This window comes from Epinephelus moara, chromosome 9 (genome assembly GCF_006386435.1).
Source record: "Epinephelus moara isolate mb chromosome 9, YSFRI_EMoa_1.0, whole genome shotgun sequence".
In the NCBI taxonomy this organism is placed as follows: Eukaryota; Metazoa; Chordata; class Actinopteri; order Perciformes; family Serranidae; genus Epinephelus; species Epinephelus moara.
The window spans coordinates 4,131,350-4,151,433 of NC_065514.1; the positions used below are offsets into that span (position 1 = coordinate 4,131,350).

Below are 20,084 nucleotides of genomic sequence, written 5' to 3' on the forward strand. Positions count from 1 at the left end.
CTCAGAGAGAAAAGATTCAACAAACTGAACTGGGACTATTTTACAAACTGCTGCCCTGCTGTGCTGCTCTTATGAAAATATATATTATTATTTTATTTGACTGTTTTTAACTTCCACACAAGAGATCAAACATGTCGCAGTGACACAAACTTCATCGTTACTACAGTTTCACTTCATAAAAAGATGAGTGTTGTTTTCTGAGAAAAGGATTCACTTTGTCCTCAGACACCATCAGTGTTCTTCTCTACCAGTGCAAATAATCACTCAGGCTGAAGCTTCATCAGAAGTCGACTGCATCCTGAGTAACATCATGTCGTCACTCAGTGTTTCTGTTCTTTCACTTTGTGTGTTTCAAGGATTAATTAGCTCTAAATGAGCTGCGAGGATAGAAAACCATTTACACTCAAATATATAAGAGAGATTAGAAAAATCAAAGTGAATAACAGCACAAGGCTGAGGAGGTCCATATATACATGATGTATATATGTCAGATACAAGTCAGTACGGGTGATTATAAAAAGAGACAAAAGAAAAGCAGCAAAAAGTGTTTGTTAGTTTTGAGTCATTAAACCAACCCGACTGTCAGAGACTTTTAATAATCCAGACTGACGTGTTCAGAAATCAACACATGAACGACTCTGTGACGCCGTCAGGATCCGTTCATGACGACCAGAGCTCCTCTGGCGGCGGTCTCTGCTCTGCTGATTCACTGACTCGTCTCAATTTGTGAAAAACATGTTTCTGTCCACAAACATTAACCAGCCTGGATCCACGTCAGTATTCTCCACACACAGATATTTATAAAGTTCAGCAGGGATATTTTAGTGCTAGTGTCAGGTGACATCATCAGCTGGCTTGAGTTCAGGTCACACCGCTGCTACTTTCCTCTGCAACGCTCTGAAACAGTTTCATCTCGTCACTAATCTTTGGTCTGAACCGGACGTCAAACTGTATACAGGACGTCTCCGACTGTAAACAAGTCATTACTGTTTGTGTTTACGGGCCCGTACACGTGCCGCATGTTTTATTTACTTTATAACCACGGTGTTCGTGGGTTTGTCTTGTTCTAGTGGTGGGCGGAGTTTGTAGACGTGCGTTGTGTACGCTTCAATCTGACTGTGGCTACACACGTGTCCAAACAAAATCACAGACTTGATGAAATAATAAAATAATGGACGTATCCATGGTGATGTCACCCACTGGTTTGTGGGCGCCTGTTTTGAAGCCTCCACTTCAGCATTTTGGTCGTCGCCATACTGTTTTTTTTTCTGGGAGCCAGGCGTGACCATATTTGGAGGAGAGCGTGGAGTTAACACTAACGCACAGTGAATTTACAGCTATGGTTCATTGTGCTAATGCTAATTGTTGCTAGCAATCTAACGTCTTAAAACCATTAAAATGAAATGTACTGATCATCAATTGGCCCGGGGACCAAATCTGGCCCCTGATTGGATGCCTGGTGGCCCTCCAATCATTTTCTAATTCACAATTAAAATAAATTAATTAAAACTGGGATTGTTTTGGTACCTAAATATAAATGCAGTGTCAGGGTGCATAAAAAAGGATCAAAAATAGGGCTGTCAAAATAACACGTCAATTTTGATTAATCGATCACAGAAAAAATAATGTTAAAAAAATCAACGCTGATTTTTTTATGCGTGCAAAATGTTATGATGAACTCTAATGACCTGTGACGGATACGCCTGTGCTCTGTGAGTCTGGGGTTACGCCATGGTTATCTTACCTAACCGTTATTACCGTGGTAACAACTCGTCAATGGACGACACTCAAAGAGGCCCCGCCTTTAAAAGTTTTCATGAATGTTGACATTAGTGTTTTTGTACCAGGCTGTAAACGTGTTTGTTTCTACATGTTAGCGTGGAGCTCTGTGGGGACTGACTCACTGCTGGAGCCAGCCTCTAGTGGACATTAGAGGAACTGCAAGTTTCGGCTTCATGTTTTAGCCTCAGAGGAACGTGACCTGACGATTAATCGAACGGTAAATTAACACAGCAGAAATTATTTACATGATCAGGAAGTTCAGGTTATTGATTACTGATCTGTTTATGAGTCCTGTGGTGTTTGTTTGTGGACAGTAAACATGTTTTGTTTGTGGATCATAAAAACTACAGACTCTTTTCTCTCTGTTCTCCCGCAGCTTTCCTCAAACTTCTCACTAACCTTCCTCATCCTGCGGGACACGTTCCTGTTCCTTCTGTTCACGTCTATCACTTAACGTCTGTCCTCACTTCCTGTAGTGTCACACTCACTGTCAGGGGACGCAGGACTGGAGGCACTGCTGTGAATGGTGTGCGACAGAAGGAGAGGATACAGAAGAAGAAGAAGAAGAAGAAGAAGAAGAAGAAGAAGAAGGAGAAGAAGAAGGAGAGTGGTGGATGTGATTGTCTGCACTGCTGCTGTTGGTCTCTGCCGGGTCTCCACGTGTTTCAGACACATGACGATGAACTCAAGTCAGTAAACGTGTCTGAACGTGTCTGTCAGGAAGTAGGTGGACTCTGACAGATGGCGGTAGATATGTGATGGTTTAAAGCTGATGTGTGGTCAGTTTACTGTCAGTGGTCTCCCGTCTATTCCAGACTTCAGACTCTGACGAGGAAGTCGAGGCCGATGGAGGCGGGGATGTGCAGCGTCTCCAGGCTGAGAGCAGACGGGGTGTACGGGAAGAGGACGGGGAACATGTACTTGGTGTCCACCAGGAGCTGAGGAGCATCGTTTCTCTGTTGAGGACGATTCTGGACACACAGGTAAAACATCCAGGTTAAACAGGTGAAACAAGCCGTGTGATGATGTCACTGAGGGCCCTTCCACACCTACATCGTTTGGTCCAAACTGAAACTACAGGTGTGAAACAGTCGAACCTCGCTCCGACTGACAGAGCTGGTCTCAGTCCACATCAAACACTAATACAGGAAGTTCTGTCAGGCTGTCGTCAGAACCACAAAAACAACCAAACACACTTTGTTTATATTTTACTGTGTTGATGATGTTTACGGGCGTTTCCCCGCAGCGCTCAGGTGAGGTCGGGACTTTAAAAAAAGGTGGTGACCAGGTGCCAGACCACAGCGATACATCCACATTGCCACCATACTGGAGAAGGTAAGACTCACCTGTAAACAGAAAGAGAGGGACCCAGCTGCAGACAAGATGGCGGACAAGGGCGCCGCCATATATCCAATCCAATCTTTTTTTTTTTTTTTTTATACGCGCCGTCATCTTCATTATATTTTAACACGTGTGTTATGTTCTCTAAGATGCAATTCTACGTAATGTATCGAATCATCAGGGGGACGTCTATGTGGGGAATCTTGGTATGCACAAATTACTACCACCGGATGGGTTTAGCTACATTTGTAAAAACGATGGGTATTAACTTAACGTTAGCTGCTCAAGGTCTGTTGTGCTCCCTTTCATCAATGTCTGTGAGTAAACAGTGTTAATGTTGGTCAGAGACTATCACTGCCCTCGCTTGATGTGTTGGTTAATTTAGACGTGTAGTTTGCAGCGGGGTTAATATGTGTTCCTCTGCTTTTTGGTGTGTTGTGGTGTAAAACATCTGTGCACACACTCACTGCACACAAGCCATTTTTTTCCCCAATTTTTGGTTCGCCTGGTCTCCCTGTGTATTAATGCTTGTATAACCTCAACCCTGCGCTGCTCAGTCAAGTTATATACAGCTTTTTTTCCCGGAGATATTCTGAAAATAGTAACGAGAGTCGTCTCATGTGGTATACGACATGAGCGACCCCCGAGGGTTAACCGGGTCAGATAAATAACGTATACATAGCCCCGGGTGTCTGCAAAAAATACATTTGTATTATGTTTTAGTAATGCAGAGCACTAATACACACACACATGTGGATACATAAATAGCTGTAGTGCCTCCTCCACCATGAGTCCTTTAGATCGGTAAAATATGGTTGATGTTCAGTATGTTTTCCAGATATCACTGTTGATTGACTTCTCCTTTTTTCAGATGCACCCCTCTATTTTGAGTGACGAAGCCAGTCTGGGGCACACAACCCTTTCACCATCTGAGTTTGGGTGTTCTCTCTGCCCCAAACTTAAAACCAAAAATGAGAACGCGATCCAGAGGCACCTGAAAAACCATACGGAAAATGCAGTTCATTTCCATGGTGTGTTGATGAGAAGTGTCTGTTTGAGATCATGTACTTCTACATGTAACAGTAATGTTTAATGATATTTGTTTGGGACAAAACAAGACATGTTAGGCTGCACCTTGGGATCTTGTGATTTGTGGAACAGTGGTTGACATTTTATACCATTTTCTTACATTTTATAGACCAAACAAATAAATTATTTTACTGTTTTTCCATTTTTTTTTCTACTTTTCAGATTGATATGGATATCTGGAATAAAAACTTGTTCACAAAAAAGAGAACTCCAAGTCTACTTCTTTATGCTGCCAGTACAATAGTGTAATATTGTGTTTACATGTGTTCCTGAAATATAATAGAATACATCTGACAATATGACCATCTAATTATTACGTTCATTTAATAGTTACAATTAACCATACTGACGTAAGAGTAAGTATGACATGTGTTGTGTCCATGGTTTTCAGCTGTTTTGAATGTAATCTGCATGTTGCAACTGTAGCCCAATAAATTAAAGTGCTCACCTTATTTAATCTTTGCTAAAAATTAAATCAACTAAAATTCATGTGTTTGTTGATTTTCTGCAAGTAGGTGCTTAGTAGGTTTAACTTGTTGAGGTCAATGTTATTCCAAACAAAACATGATTGTATTTAAAATAATTGTATTATTATTAATATTTATTTTTTAACATATATATTTATAATTGTTGACTGCTTCAAATTTTGTAAATGCTAAAATAAATCATATGAAAAAGACAGACTTAAAAACCGACTTCTGGTGAAAAAAACAAAACAAAAAACTGCCTTCCGGTATGGATTGGATATATGGCGGCGCCCTTGTCCGCCATCTTGTCTGCAGCTGGGTACTCTTGAACAGAAGAGCTGCAGCTTATTTTTCTCAACTGATTTCAGTGAGGATTTATTTTATATTCTTGGGTTTTTGAACGGCGTGTAGTAGACAAAAAAGTTTTAGAACCTGGATAGTTCGGCTGAAGTCACTGCTGGACCGTGGATGTATAAACAGACCTGGATACAGCGTTGGAGGCGGGACCACGTTCATTCCTGTGAAGTCAAATCTTCTACAGCTGCGTATAAACGTACCCACATCATCTGCAGTGCTTCCACATCGTGTGGCCCACAGAGCACGTGCAGCAGAGCGTTCTGCCGGCCGTGGACTCTGGACACTCTGTCTGTGGAGACGGAGCAGCAGAGCGCCGAGCGGAGTGAATGTGTGATTAANACGTGGTCATGTGATGTGATGTGGTCATGTGATGTGATGTGGTCATGTGGTGTGGTCATTTGATGTGATGTGGTCATGTGACGTGTCTGCAGTCATGTGATGTGGTCATGTGATGTGATGTGGTCATGTGACGTGGTCATGTGATGTGATGTGGTCATGTGATGTGATGTGGTCATGTGGTGTGGTCATTTGATGTGATGTGGTCATGTGACGTGTCTGCAGTCATGTGATGTGGTCATGTGATGTGATGTGGTCATGTGACGTGGTCATGTGATGTGATGTGGTCATGTGATGTGATGTGGTCATGTGGTGTGGTCATTTGATGTGATGTGGTCATGTGACGTGTCTGCAGTCATGTGATGTGGTCATGTGATGTGATGTGGTCATGTGACGTGGTCATGTGATGTGATGTGGTCATGTGATGTGATGTGGTCATGTGGTGTGGTCATTTGATGTGATGTGGTCATGTGACGTGTCTGCAGTCATGTGATGTGGTCATGTGATGTGATGTGGTCATGTGACGTGGTCATGTGATGTGATGTGGTCATGTGATGTGATGTGGTCATGTGGTGTGGTCATTTGATGTGATGTGGTCATGTGACGTGTCTGCAGTCATGTGATGTGGTCATGTGATGTGATGTGGTCATGTGACGTGGTCATGTGATGTGATGTGGTCATGTGATGTGATGTGGTCATGTGGTGTGGTCATTTGATGTGATGTGGTCATGTGACGTGTCTGCAGTCATGTGATGTGGTCATGTGATGTGATGTGGTCATGTGACGTGGTCATGTGATGTGATGTGGTCATGTGATGTGATGTGGTCATGTGGTGTGGTCATTTGATGTGATGTGGTCATGTGACGTGTCTGCAGTCATGTGATGTGGTCATGTGATGTGATGTGGTCATGTGACGTGGTCATGTGATGTGATGTGGTCATGTGATGTGATGTGGTCATGTGGTGTGGTCATTTGATGTGATGTGGTCATGTGACGTGTCTGCAGTCATGTGATGTGGTCATGTGATGTGATGTGGTCATGTGACGTGGTCATGTGATGTGATGTGGTCATGTGATGTGATGTGGTCATGTGGTGTGGTCATTTGATGTGATGTGGTCATGTGACGTGTCTGCAGTCATGTGATGTGGTCATGTGATGTGATGTGGTCATGTGACGTGGTCATGTGATGTGATGTGGTCATGTGATGTGATGTGGTCATGTGGTGTGGTCATTTGATGTGATGTGGTCATGTGACGTGTCTGCAGTCATGTGATGTGGTCATGTGATGTGATGTGGTCATGTGACGTGGTCATGTGATGTGATGTGGTCATGTGATGTGATGTGGTCATGTGGTGTGGTCATTTGATGTGATGTGGTCATGTGACGTGTCTGCAGTCATGTGATGTGGTCATGTGATGTGATGTGGTCATGTGACGTGGTCATGTGATGTGATGTGGTCATGTGATGTGATGTGGTCATGTGGTGTGGTCATTTGATGTGATGTGGTCATGTGACGTGTCTGCAGTCATGTGATGTGGTCATGTGATGTGATGTGGTCATGTGACGTGGTCATGTGATGTGATGTGGTCATGTGATGTGATGTGGTCATGTGGTGTGGTCATTTGATGTGATGTGGTCATGTGACGTGTCTGCAGTCATGTGATGTGGTCATGTGATGTGATGTGGTCATGTGGTGTGGTCATGTGAGCTGACCTGCTGGGTGGTGAGGGCAGTGCACAGCGAGCAGATGGCCTCGGCGTCCTGAGTGGTCTTCTTCTTGACCTGCAGCAGCTGAGCGGCCTGGATGATGGGCTCCAGAGTGGCTGCAGCTTTACTCTGGTACAGGTTGTTGGCTCGGAGCCACTCCTCCATCTGACTGGTGTTGTACCTGAACACACACACACACACACACAAACACACACAAACACACACAGTCGCACACACAGTCACATGATGTTTGTACCGTGGTTGATGAGGACGTTAGACAGGTACCAGCGTACCTGAGCTGCATGCCGGTGCTCCAGGAGCACACGTCTTTGCGCAGCAGCAGGTTGTTGAGGGTGACGGCGTTGATGCAGTGGAAGAGCTGTCGGACCACCTGACCCACGATCTCAGGGTCCAGACCGTGGTCCCGCATGATGCCGTGGAACTGTCCCAGCTGCCTGATGAGGGCCTCCAGAGTGTAGCTGCTGGGGCCGCCGGTGTCAGTGTCCATGCTGGAGGAACGGTTCCTGTAGCCCATCGGCTTAACCCCCGCCAGGCTGGGGATGCTCTCACTCTCCAACATGGCCGACACTAAACACATCGAGCACAGAGTCATGAAACTGTTGCCTCTATGGACAGATTACTCAACAGGCCTAACCACCACAAGGAGACACAAAACAAGCACAAAGAGACACAAAACAACCAAAGAGACACAAAACAACCACAAAGAGACACAAAACAACTACAAGTAGACACAAAACAACCACAAAGAGACACAAAACGACCACAAGTAGACACAAAACGACCACAAAGAGAAATTTTTAAGTTTTTTTTTTTTAAGTTGTGTTAAGCCCCCTAATGCGAGCGAGTTATTTCTTGGAAGAAGAAAAAGAATTCCTTCAATTTCATTTGGGTCCTCACACCGTGTGGAGCTCAGGTCCTGATTAGAGGGTAAAAACTTTGAGGGGAAACAGGAGTAATAAAAAAAAAAAAAAAAAACATAACGGACATTTCACACGGATTATAAATTAACAGGTTAGATTTTCTTTAAATCTAATACTGCACATAAAGTAAAAAAATACATCAGTCAGTGTTGTCACCTGTCACATGTGATCGCTGACACATCTCAGACAGTTATATTAAAAAACATCTCCTGACATTTTGTACATGGAAGCTCATTCATTCTTTGGGTTACTTTCATTTAAAAACAAAGTGGCATTTAAAGGGTTAAAATTCTGAAATAAATGAATATTTGGTGGTTATGATCACAACTGATGTTGGTTAAAAACTGAACACAATAAAAGTGTGAAATCATATTAATATGTTTTTATTTAAAGCAGTTTAGTTCACGATGTTTTTGTCCTCTGAGGTTGTTGTTGAAATCTGACTCAGCACAAAAAACAAAAAGGCATCAAAAATCATGTTGTTGTTTGTTATTGACACATCGCAGACTGTGATAATCACCCTCCAAAACCTCCCTGTATCATCTACTGTGGAAACTAAATCATTTTTTGGGTTATGTTCCATCCAACACATCAGGTCAAAAACTGGCACTGAAGCTGGTTAAAAGACTGAACCCAGTGAAAGTGGAAACTATTAATATACAGTATTTTTACAGCAGTTTTTGGACGCAGGTCAGTGACGGTGTCAGGAGGGAGTGTTGTTGTTTATTACTGACACGTCCAACACTGTGAAAAATTAAAAATAAAAATTCCACTTAGCATTTAGTTTACAGAAAATATTTCAACTTTTGAGTTTTTTCCATCAGAAATAACATCGTGGGAACAAGCTGGGATTTAAAGGATTAAAATCTTGAAAATGAATAAATATTTAGTCGTTGTCATCACGACCGACGATTAAAAGATTAAAGTCAGTTAAAGTGGAAAATATTATTCATATAAATATTGTGTGGCAGTTTTTGTCTTTGAGTGACACCAGAGGAACTTTTTTCTAAAGGATTTAAAGTGATGACATCACACATTGTTTACACATTTACAGTCAGTCCTCTATGTAATAAATAATAATAATAACAATGTGAGCTCACCGATCATGGGCTGTATGATGCCCTCTGCCACTTTAATGAGCTGCTGGTAGATCTGGATGGAGAGGTCACTCAGCACCTGTCGGTACTCGGCCAGGTCGAAGTTCTTCAGACAGTGTTCGTTCTGTTTGCTCGTGTTCTGCGTCATAAACGCCTAAACAACAACAACAACAACATTCATCACTCTGCTGATGAACACAGTACCAACATGTAAGTGACAGAGTGTGTTAAGGTCAGCGTCACCTCATCACCACTGTACTGCTTCAGACAGTGAAGCAGCCGGCTGGTGTTCGCCAGCCAGAAGGACGTCATCTCAAAGTCATCGTTGTTTTTCTGTGAAGAAATGAAAACACATCATTGTAATTAAACAACACGTATCCATCATCAGACAGTTGGACACGTGGAGGACGCTTACCTTGAGGACCTTCTTGATGGCGTTGATGGTGGAGGTGAGCAGAGACTCCACCTTCTGGTCGTCGTTGATGTAGTCGGCGTGGCGGATGCACATGAAGAGAATATAAGCGGGCAGACAGGGAACCGTCGCCGACACCGTGTTGGGCCTGATGTCTGAAACACAAAGTTTGGACGCTCAGAGACTTTCAGAGGACGTGGACACTGAGGCGGGATCGGTTCATGTCTTACCTGTGATCAGGGTTTTGATCAGCAGGGCCTCGTCCTCCTTGTAGTACTCCAACATGCCCTCAAAGTCTTTCTCTTTCCTCTGGACGGTGACCTGCCGGCTCAGCTCAGGCCTGGACCTGCTGGATTGAGCTGCAGCCTGAGACACTGCAGAGACAGACAGGGACAGACGGAGACACAGTGAGTCCCTGATCCTCTGATAAGTGGACGCTGCAGTGTCCACAGCTGCTGTTACCTTCTAACTCCTGGACTTTCTTCATGTAGATCCTGAGCTGTTTCTTCAGCTTCCTCTCGTTCTTCTCCAGTTTCTCCACCAGCTCCTTGAGGTCCTACGAAAGACGACAGCAGCCACCATGATGAAGCTGAACCTGCACTGTGTGTGTGTGTGTGTGTGTGTGTGTGTGTGTTGTGAGTTGCTCACCAGGTTGTCGTTGGTGAGCCGTGTGATCTCCTGCTGGACGCTGTATTCCACTTGAGCCTCAGGAGACAGAGACGACGTGTAGTTGAGGAGCTCCTGCTTCTTCTCGATGTCGACTCTCAGCAGCTCGATCTGAGTGTGGAGAGCTTCCAGTTCGTCTTTGTGCTGCCTGGACTGAGTCTGCAGCTGAGCCTCCAGCAGCCTGAGAGGACAGACAGTGTGTCATTCACCGACCACGTCACAACATCTGTTCTGTGGATATATTTAAATGATCTGAACTGTCTGATCATCCAGTGTGTGAAAAACCTTCTGACGACTGTCTCCAACACAAACTGCATCTGAAACACAACCACCTGAGAGCAGAGCTCAATCAAACCCAGCTCAGAGTTACCTTTAACCTTCGATCATTAAATTCATATCAGTTGATATGTGAGTCTAAGTGGATGTATGTGCCAAATTTGAAGACATTCCTTTCGGGTGTTCTTGAGATATCGCCTTCATGACTTTGAGATGGATTCCAGGTCAGAGTGACCTTGACCTTTGACCACCAAAATAATCAGTTTATCATTCAGTCCCAGTGGACGTTTGTGCCAAAATGACAGAAATGCCCTCCAGGTGTTCTTGAGTTATCACATTTACAAGAATGAGATGGCTGGACCTGAAAAAACATGCCACAAAACACGTTTTGCGAAGTCACAGTGACCTTTGACCCTCAACCACTAAATTTGAATCTGTTCATTTTTTAGTCAAGGTGGACATTGGTGCCAAATTTACAGTGCAATTTACTGCAGAGAAACAGTAACCTTGACCTTAGGCCACCAAGTTCTAAACAGTTTATTCTTGAGTCCAAGTGGCGATTTTGAGATATTGCATTCACGAGAATGAGACAGACAAGGTCACCGTGACCTTGACGTCTGAACTTTTATCACCAAAATCTAATCACCTCTTTGTTGAATGAACTAAAAAGAACAATGACAGCAATATAGTCCACGATGAGCAGCGCTAAAATCAACCTGCGTAGTTGTCCCTCCATTGTGACATTAGAAAGTGTCACATTTATCTTGCAAGTGTACTCTTCTTCAACGTTTGCTTTACTTCCTGGATTTTTCCCACATGGAAATTCTGACCAATCAAGAGCAGCTTTCTCACACAAGGCATTTGATCTGGTCCTCTTGTAAATGCTGCTGTGAGAACACGAACCAACTCTAGGCAATTATACAACTTTGGAACAACATGAGTCCCTGATTCAGACCAGAGGAGACGACTCAACTTACAGAATGTGTTAAATAACAATGTTGAACAACGTGTTTCAGATTATTTTGAATTCGGTCAGTAGGGGGCGCCACAAGTTCTAAACAAGTGTGATGGCCTTTAATGAAAATTAGTCCATAAATTAATGACAGTTTGTTCAAACGTCTCCAAACTCGGCGGATATTTTAAACTCAACCTTTGAAGCATCGCCCCAAAATGTTTGTGACCAACAGGAAGTGACAGTGTGTCCGCAGAGGGATGCAGCCCAGGAGAGATTTGCACATAAACAAATGAGAATCTGTCCGATCGTCATAAAACCTGTTGTTGATATTAATGCCGGCGTCAAGAACTGTTGAAGGTCCTGATCCTTCACAGGTTCCAGGTTTTAAAGGTCCGTCCTGGCTTATTATCATCAATGCTGTTACCTACCTCACTGCGTTCTGCTGACGGCTGAGTGACTTCACCATTGAAACACCTGAAGAGAAGCTCTTTAACATAAGACCTACTGAAGGATGTCCATCGTATCAATAAAGATATTATTGGACTAGTCGACAACATCAGCTGCTTCACAGTTTCTGCTCTTCTTCAAAATAATGAGCTCAACTCTTCAGACTGGTAAAACTTTGATGTAGAGTTTTCAGAGTATTTCACACACTGGGTGCAGAACAGCTGGACCATGTGACGACCTCTGGTCTGTGAGGAACGCCCCGGGTTCAATCTGCTCTGAGCTGAAATTTACTTCAGTTAGAAACAGCATAGAAAGGGACAGACAGCGAGCAGAACAACAAGAGAGACCTGGCCACTTGTTTGAGGCCCTGGTAAGCCAAACCCAGCTCTCCATCTTCATTCAGGTAACACCAGTCCTGCTGAGTGCTGGTGTCCAGCAGCAGGCAGAAGACAGCAGCAGGCAGAGGACAGCAGTCAGAGGACAGCAGGACGCACACAGACGGACGGAGAGGAAACAAAGCAAAGAGCAGAGCGTGAGGAAAACTGCAGAGAACAGAAGCAGACAGAAACTCAAGTGTTAGTCGACACAAAAACACAGAGTTCAGCTCAACAGGCAGGCTTTCCTGTCGTGGCTGATGATGTGGCTGATGATGTGGCTGATGATGTGGCTGGTGATGTGGCTGGTGATGTGGCTGGTGATGTGGATGATGATGTGGCTGGTGATGTGGCTGATGATGTGGCTGGTGATGTGGCTGGTGATGTGGCTGGTGATGTGGCTGGTGATGTGGATGATGATGTGGCTGGTGATGTGGCTGGTGATGTGGCTGGTGAAGTGGCTGGTGATGTGGCTGGTGATGTGGCTGATGATGTGGCTGATGATGTGGCTGGTGATGTGATGTTTCACCCAGGCAGCAATAAAGATTGTCAGTGCGTTCGCGACGTACAGTGGAGGAAGAAGGTACAACAACAATTTCCTACCAGTGCATACAAACACTGTTACTGGACTCTTACGTCTTTACATGATCTGATCTGCGACTGCACGTCGACTTTACATTGACAGTTTACATTTCATATAAGGTCCACCTCACACATGGAAACATGTACGGAGTCATTTATCCCACTGAGACCTGAGCTTTTGTTTTTAATTTCTGTGAGCTATCTGGGACCAGCAGGACCTGATGAGCCAGAAAACTAAACAGTCTTCAAACAGGAAGTAGTTTTAGAAAAAAACTGACATTAAAGGAGCTATATGTAAGAAATCTAAAGCAAATAGTCGTAAAATCATCCTAATATGTCACAGAGACTAAGGAATAATGTTCATATAACATACTGATCTCACCAACAACAATAGTACAGCCAGAATATTCGCATTTAAAAAAAAAATTTACAGTCCACAAATCATGTTTATGTTTTGAATTTGTGTTTTGGCCTGTTGCGCCACCCACCGCCGTCTACCAGTCACACAGTCAGTAGAGTCTCAGCATCAGTTACAGTCACGACTGAGCTACAGCAGCACGGCAAGCAGCATTAGCAGTGTCCCAGTACATAGCATTAGCAGCCGGCTCCTCCTCAGCTGTATCCCGGCAGCAGCGTTAGCAGCAGAGAAGCCGGACTTGCTCGAACGGTCCGCTGGAAAACCGAAGATCAAGGACGCGGCAACGCGGCCCTGCCACGGCAGCCGCCCGTGGGCAAACAAATCAGTCTCCAGCGTGCCGCTGTCCAGCAACCTCGAATCTGTAGGGGAGGGGGGACGGACACACCTCGCGGCAGTATTTTGAATTTGAGTGCAGTAACCGTTTTGGCCACATTCTTACATACAGCGCCTTTAACTTTTGACTGTTAAAACTAATCAGCTGTGTATCAAACTACAAATGTTGTCAACCATAAAGGAACAAGATTTAACCATCAAATTGTCTCGTTTGAGTTCAAGTGGACGTTTGCGTCAAATTGGAGAAAACTCACTTGAATGTTCTTGGGATATCGCTTTTACAAGTATGAGGTGGATGCAGGGTCACATTGACCTTTGACCATTCCTAAATCAAAGTTTGTGCCAAATTTAAAGAAAATCCTTCAGGGCGTTCATAAGAAATCCTGTTGACAAGAATGAGACTGATGCAAGGTCAAATTGACCTCAACCTTTGACCTATGACATCCAAAACCTAATCAGTTCATTGTTAAGTCCAAATTAATGTTTGTGCCAAATCCGAAGAAATTCTCTGAAAGAGTTGAGTTATGGCCAAAAACATGTTTCGTGAGGTCAAATTGACTTTGACCTTTGATCACCAAATTCTAATTAGTTCATTGGTAAGTCCAAGTGGATATTTGTGCCAAACTTGAGGAGACTCTCTCCAGGCATTCTTGACATACTGCATTCACAAGAATGAAACGGATGCAAGCTCACAGTGACCTTTGACCTTTGGACACCAAAATCTAATCAGTTCATTGCTGAACATTTGTGCCAAAATCAAAAGACATTCTCTCAAGGTGTTCTTGAGATATCACCTTCATGAGAATAGAATGAACAGATGGACGGACAACACGGTCCACAGCTGTCGGAGGCTCGGAGACTTAATTAACTGTGACGGTGCAGTTTATGGCATGACGATGTGATGACGCAGTAAACATGTGATAATGATGAGTTTCTATTGGCTGACTGAACGTGACTGTGCGTCAACACCGACCCCACAGTTATAGCCCCATGTCAGAAAGTCTTGTGAAACACCACCATCATCTGAAAAACAGCCTGACAGCACCCAAAGAGAAAAAGAAGGAAAGTGGCAGCATCAACACGATGACATAAGAATGACATCACTGTCAATCCAAGGTGAACGCACACCCAGCATGACCAACTGCTCATGACCACACCAGGAAGTGTGCTGCACTGAATTACACGTACCGCCTCTTTAAATGCTGTTCCCAGGAGGAAATGATGTCACTTACTTTTTGGACTCACACAGTCCATGATACGCCTTCAGAGCTTCCTCTTTGTCCGCCGGCTCTTTGCTGTCGTCCACGTCAGGAACTTTATTCATCTCCTGCTGAAACACACAGAACACTGGACGTTACTTTAACAGAACAAACTCACCGACAGAGAAACGGCAGCTGCTGTTAACCCTTCACACACCGCCAACCGCTGACACAGCCGGCGTGACCGACAAACAATGGGAGGAAAATATCTACTCTTCTAAACCATTCATACCACACACATATGGTATTTTTGAGGTTAGTTTTGCTACTCCTCAGTTTACTGCACTGCCCACTAACCAGGTCTGCTGGGAGCTAGCTAGCCGCACCACTCATGTCGTGATTACCATCACAACCTAACAAAGTAGCTGCACAAATATGGTGGCCACCCTCTGGTCTTCCCCCAGGTCACCACCATGAGTAAGAAGCTCAGTTTTGAGCCATGAAACCACTTTAGGACTGTTAATTAAGTTAGCTCTGTTAGCTCTGTTAGCACTGTTAGCAGTGTCAGAGAGCTAGTGGTGCTAACATGATTATTAATGCAAACACTTTGTTGATCAGTAATCATCAATAATGTGTTTATAATGACTCAGTGGGTAAAAGTAAATACTAGTTGAGTAATGACATCATGTTGCCGTGACGCAGCCTTTAAAACCAGGAAAACGCTCCTATCCAAACTCTCACACCATATTTAGTCTCAGATCAATTTAACATCAATATAAGATCGATATATTTCCCAGCTGTAATTCAGGATCCAAGTGTTTGCACTGACCATGTGATCGTTTTTCTCCTGGAGCTGTGCGGCGCTCACTATCTGGGTCCTCAGGATCAGGACTTCCTCTTTGCGAGCGTCCAGCTCCTCATTGGCTGACTTGAGCTGACTGAGCAGCAGGTTGTAGCTGTCCTGCAGCTCGTTGGACGAGTTGTTTTGAGCTGCTCGCTCAGCGATGGTCTTCCTCAGCTCGTTCAGGTCGTTCTTCAGCTTCTTGTTCTCTGACTCCAGCTCCTGTCTCTGCACATGTTCACAGATGAAGTCATCCACATTTAATGTCTCTCTGAATTCATCAAAGGAACGTTGTTCAGATGTTTAAATGTGGATTCATTTATTAAACTCATGATCAGTTTCACTAAACACCAAACTGACAGATTCAGATCAGAACCACATGAAAGCACTGAGGACGTCCTCGTGCTGACGGGGTCGGAGGTTACAGTGATCAGAGGAGAGGATGTGTTTTGTTTTGTACCTTGAGGTTGTTGTAGGCCAGGTCAGCTGTCTCCTGCTCAGAGGGGGGACTCCTCGACTCGGAGCCCTGTAATGAAGCAAACAGAGATATTACAGGTGTGATCCACCGTCTCTGAGAGGAGTCTGTTCTGATTCAAACCAAAGTGTCACCTTGCGCTTGGCGAGCTCCTCCATCTTGTCCATGTTGACCTGCAGTCTCTTCCTCTCCTGCTCCAGCTCTCGGACTCTCTTCTGCAGCTTCATGAACAGACTGATGTCCATCGCAGCCTTCTCCACCCCCATCTCCTGCACAGGTGAGGTGACTTACAGGTAAACTACAGCTTCCATCAGCCTGAACTTTATTTTCTCATGTTTCTCATGGAAACAACACTTTTCTTTAAAAAAATGTGTCCAGTGATGTCAGAGAGCAGCAGTGAAACAGGCCGTCATGATGCTACTCTGTTCTCACCGCCAGCGTCCGTCCACTGAACCTGGCTCAGATTGTTATTTTAAAGTTCTATTTCCTCCGAGCAGGTCAGTTCATAGTTTCTGTCTCCACAGTAAAAGTTGTGGATGGTCCCAACAGAAGCGTTCCTTAGTGTCCCCATGTTTGGTCCCCCCTCTGTTGGGGTACCTAGCACACAGATCTGGTACTAAAAGGTGGAGCTAGCTTTGTGTTACAGAGTAAGATCCTTTGTGTTTGAACACAAATCACCATCACCAAACTCACCAGACTCATTTAAATAGTCACTGTAGCGTGTGTAGAGGCAGCATCTTAAGTGCTATAACATACCCAACGGGAGAGCAAAGCCTGCGACTCCCAACCAGTCCGTTAGACGAACCACAATGGTTTCTCTGAGATTTATTTTTCGATTCTATCGGCTCTGAATGAAGTGTGTTTAATGATGATAAAATGACTGTTTATTTAAATGGAATCCGGTTGGTTTGGTTCTTCTCTAGTCAAAAAAAAGAAAAAAACCCGACAGTAACCCTTGATCACCAAATTCTCAGTTCATTCTTGAATTAAATCCCTTAATGACCACTAAAATCTAATTAGTTCATTGTTGAGTCCAAGAGGACATTTGTGCCAAATTGCCCTTTGGGCCGTCTTGAGATGTTCCGTTCATGAGAGTGAGATGGATGGACAAACTGAAAACATAATCCCTCTGGTCACAGTAATGATAAAGAGGCGTGTCTCTGTCGGGATCCTTCATCATGTGTCAGACACAACAACAATCTGATCCTGTCAGAGACAAACAAACACTGTGACGTCGTGTTAAATGCAAATTTTCACATCACATTAACCGTACGACTTTAAACGCTACAATATTGTGCAATTTCATGTCAAATCGTGTCTTTACATAAACTTCTATGTGAGCTGTTTTCTTTGTGCCTGGTGTGAAGACAACATTAGTGGACGGACACTGATGATGTGGACACTGACGGTGTGGACACTGATGATGTGGACAGAGTGGTCACACTACAGCCTGTCTTACAGCTGCTCTCCGTCATTATTGGACACCTTTACAAACTGTTGTCTCCTTCAGTCACTGAGACACAGAGTGCACGCTGTCCCTTTAAAACCATGTAACCAGCTCCACCTGTCGGACCCCGCCCTCCTTCCCCCCTCCTCACACACTCACCTCCACCAGCTGGATGGAGTCCTCGGTGTCTCCAATCTCTGAGGTGGAGATGGACGGGTAGTTAGAGTCCGACTCCAGGCTGCTCTGATTGGACGGGTTCCTCCTGTGGCCGGGGTGGAACTGGAGGATGATGGGAAACAGAGTCACTGCACATAGTCAGCTGTTCCACTTATCTTCTTCTACTGTCACAGAGATACCAAGAAACACCGCCCCGCAGCTGTATGACTCCACCAACCAGTCAAGTTTCTCTGACCTTGGACCACCAAATTCTAATCAGATCATTGATTCCAAGTGAATGTTTGTGCCAAATTTGAAAAAACTCCCTCAAGGTGTTCTTGAGAAATCCGTTCTCCAGAATGTGACAGACAGGGTCACAGTGACCTTTGACCACCAAAATCGAATCAGTTTATCTTAAAATCAAAGTGAACGTTTGTGCCAAAGTTGAAGAAATCCCATCAAATAGTTCTTGAGATATTAGCAAAAATGTAAACGAAAATGAGATGGATACAAAGTCAGAGTGACCTTTGAACTAATCAGGTCAAAACCAAATCAGTTCACTCTTGAGTACAAGTGGACGTTTGTGCCACAAATTCCCTCAAGGTGTTCTTGAGCCAACATGTTTGCAAGAATGAGACAGACAAGGTCACAGTGACTTTGACCTTTGACCTATTACCACCAAATTCTAACCAGTTCATCCTTGACTCAAAGTAGACATTGGTGCCAAATTTGAAGACATTCCCTCAAGTCAGTCTTTAGACCTCTCATTCTCGAGGATGAGATGGAGACCACCAAATCAGTTTGTTCATCCAAATTGTGCTAAATTTGAAGAGATTCCCTTAAGGTGTTCTTTAGACATTGCGTTCACAAGATTTGAACAGACGGACAGACGGACGGATGGACGGACGGATGGACGGACGGACGGACAACTCCAAAACATAATGTCTCCGGCTGCAGCTAACGTCAGCGCGGAGTCATAAAAACAAGTTTAATCAGACAGCAAGTTTTTTCCTGACATTAGAAGTAGAATGAAACGTGTGGACGCCCCCACAGTGAAATCTTTGCTCATTACTGAAGCAGAGTAGAGCAGCTGAGCTCTGAATCCCGAGGGATGTTGTCCCTCAGGTGAGGACACCTGGCTGTGATGGGGTCACCTTGGTCAGGGACACCTCCTCCTTCAGGTTGTCATAGCGCTGCTCCAGTCTGGAGAACTCTTTGAGCAGATTCTGGTAACGCTGCCGCTCATCATCCAGCTCCTTCTGCAGAGACGCCTCCTTCTGAGACACGCTGCTGCCGTCCTCTGAACAAAGACATCTGTGTCACAACTAAGTCTGGACATGATGAAGACAGACAGACAGACAGACAGACAGACAGACAGCTGGACGTGTTCAGGTCTCACCTTCACTTCTCTTTGACTGCTGAAGAATCTTCTGGTTCATCTCTTCTTTTTCACTCTTCAGCAGAGTGTTCTCCGTCTCCAGCTCCTCCACCCTCTGAGGACACACTCTGTGTTACTTAGATATACAGCAGACAGACACAACCTGTCCTCACTGTCCTCTGCTCTCACTTGTCCTCACCTGTCTTTACTCCTCCCCTGCCCTCATCTGTCCTGTGCTCTCACGTCTTCTGCTCTTACCTGTCCTCTGCTCTTACCTGTCCCCTGCTCTTACCTGTCCCCTGCTCTCACCTGTCCTCTGCTGTATTCTGCTCTCACTTGTCCACACCTGTCTAAACTCACCCTCTGTCCTCACCTGTCTTCACTCGTCCTCTGCTCTTACCTGTCCTCTGCTGTCACCTGTCCTCTGTCCTCACCTGTTGGAGCCCCAGCTTTTCGGTGCTGTGCTCCTCCTCCAGCCTCTTCCTGTGGGCGATGGCCTCCTGTAGCTCCTCCCTCAGCCTCTCCAGCTCCTCCTGCAGTGAGGTCAGCTGACCTCCTCCGACCTGCTGACTGCGGACCTGCTCCAGCTGCTTCTGCAGCTTGTCCACTTCCGAGGACAGACTGGTGTTGACCTGCACCAGCTGTTCAGCCTGAGTCCTGTACTCTTTGGACTGAGGGGGACACAGAGACAGCATCATCAGGACACACAGACAGCTTCATCGGGACACACAGACAGCTTCATCAGGACACTCACACAGCTTCATCGGGACACTCACACAGCTTCATCGGGACACACAGACAGCTTCATCAGGACACTCACACAGCTTCATCAGGACACTCACACAGCTTCATCGGGACACTCACACAGCTTCATCGGGACACACAGACAGCATCATCAGGACACACAGACAGCTTCATCAGGACACTCACACAGCTTCATCGGGACACACAGACAGCATCATCAGGACACACAGACAGCTTCATCGGGACACACAGACAGCATTTCAT

General features: G+C 44.8%; 1 protein-coding gene across 1 annotated transcript in view; it reads right to left on the reverse strand.

Annotated features, from left to right (window-relative positions):
* Positions 1–2,600: 2,600 nt before the first annotated feature.
* Positions 2,601–20,084, reverse strand: part of myo5b (myosin VB) — a 52,217-nt gene continuing 34,733 nt past the window's right edge. The window contains exons 22-38 of the mRNA XM_050053753.1: positions 19,511–19,747; positions 19,098–19,191; positions 18,853–18,998; positions 17,702–17,821; positions 16,230–16,364; positions 16,081–16,146; positions 15,609–15,848; positions 14,813–14,910; positions 10,178–10,376; positions 9,992–10,085; positions 9,760–9,903; positions 9,533–9,684; positions 9,361–9,450; positions 9,121–9,271; positions 7,373–7,667; positions 7,086–7,260; positions 2,601–2,753 (exon numbers count right to left, since the gene is read on the reverse strand). Coding sequence (XP_049909710.1) covers positions 2,601–2,753; positions 7,086–7,260; positions 7,373–7,667; positions 9,121–9,271; positions 9,361–9,450; positions 9,533–9,684; positions 9,760–9,903; positions 9,992–10,085; positions 10,178–10,376; positions 14,813–14,910; positions 15,609–15,848; positions 16,081–16,146; positions 16,230–16,364; positions 17,702–17,821; positions 18,853–18,998; positions 19,098–19,191; positions 19,511–19,747 — 2,589 coding nt within the window. The remainder of the gene's footprint in view (positions 2,754–7,085; positions 7,261–7,372; positions 7,668–9,120; positions 9,272–9,360; positions 9,451–9,532; positions 9,685–9,759; positions 9,904–9,991; positions 10,086–10,177; positions 10,377–14,812; positions 14,911–15,608; positions 15,849–16,080; positions 16,147–16,229; positions 16,365–17,701; positions 17,822–18,852; positions 18,999–19,097; positions 19,192–19,510; positions 19,748–20,084) is intronic.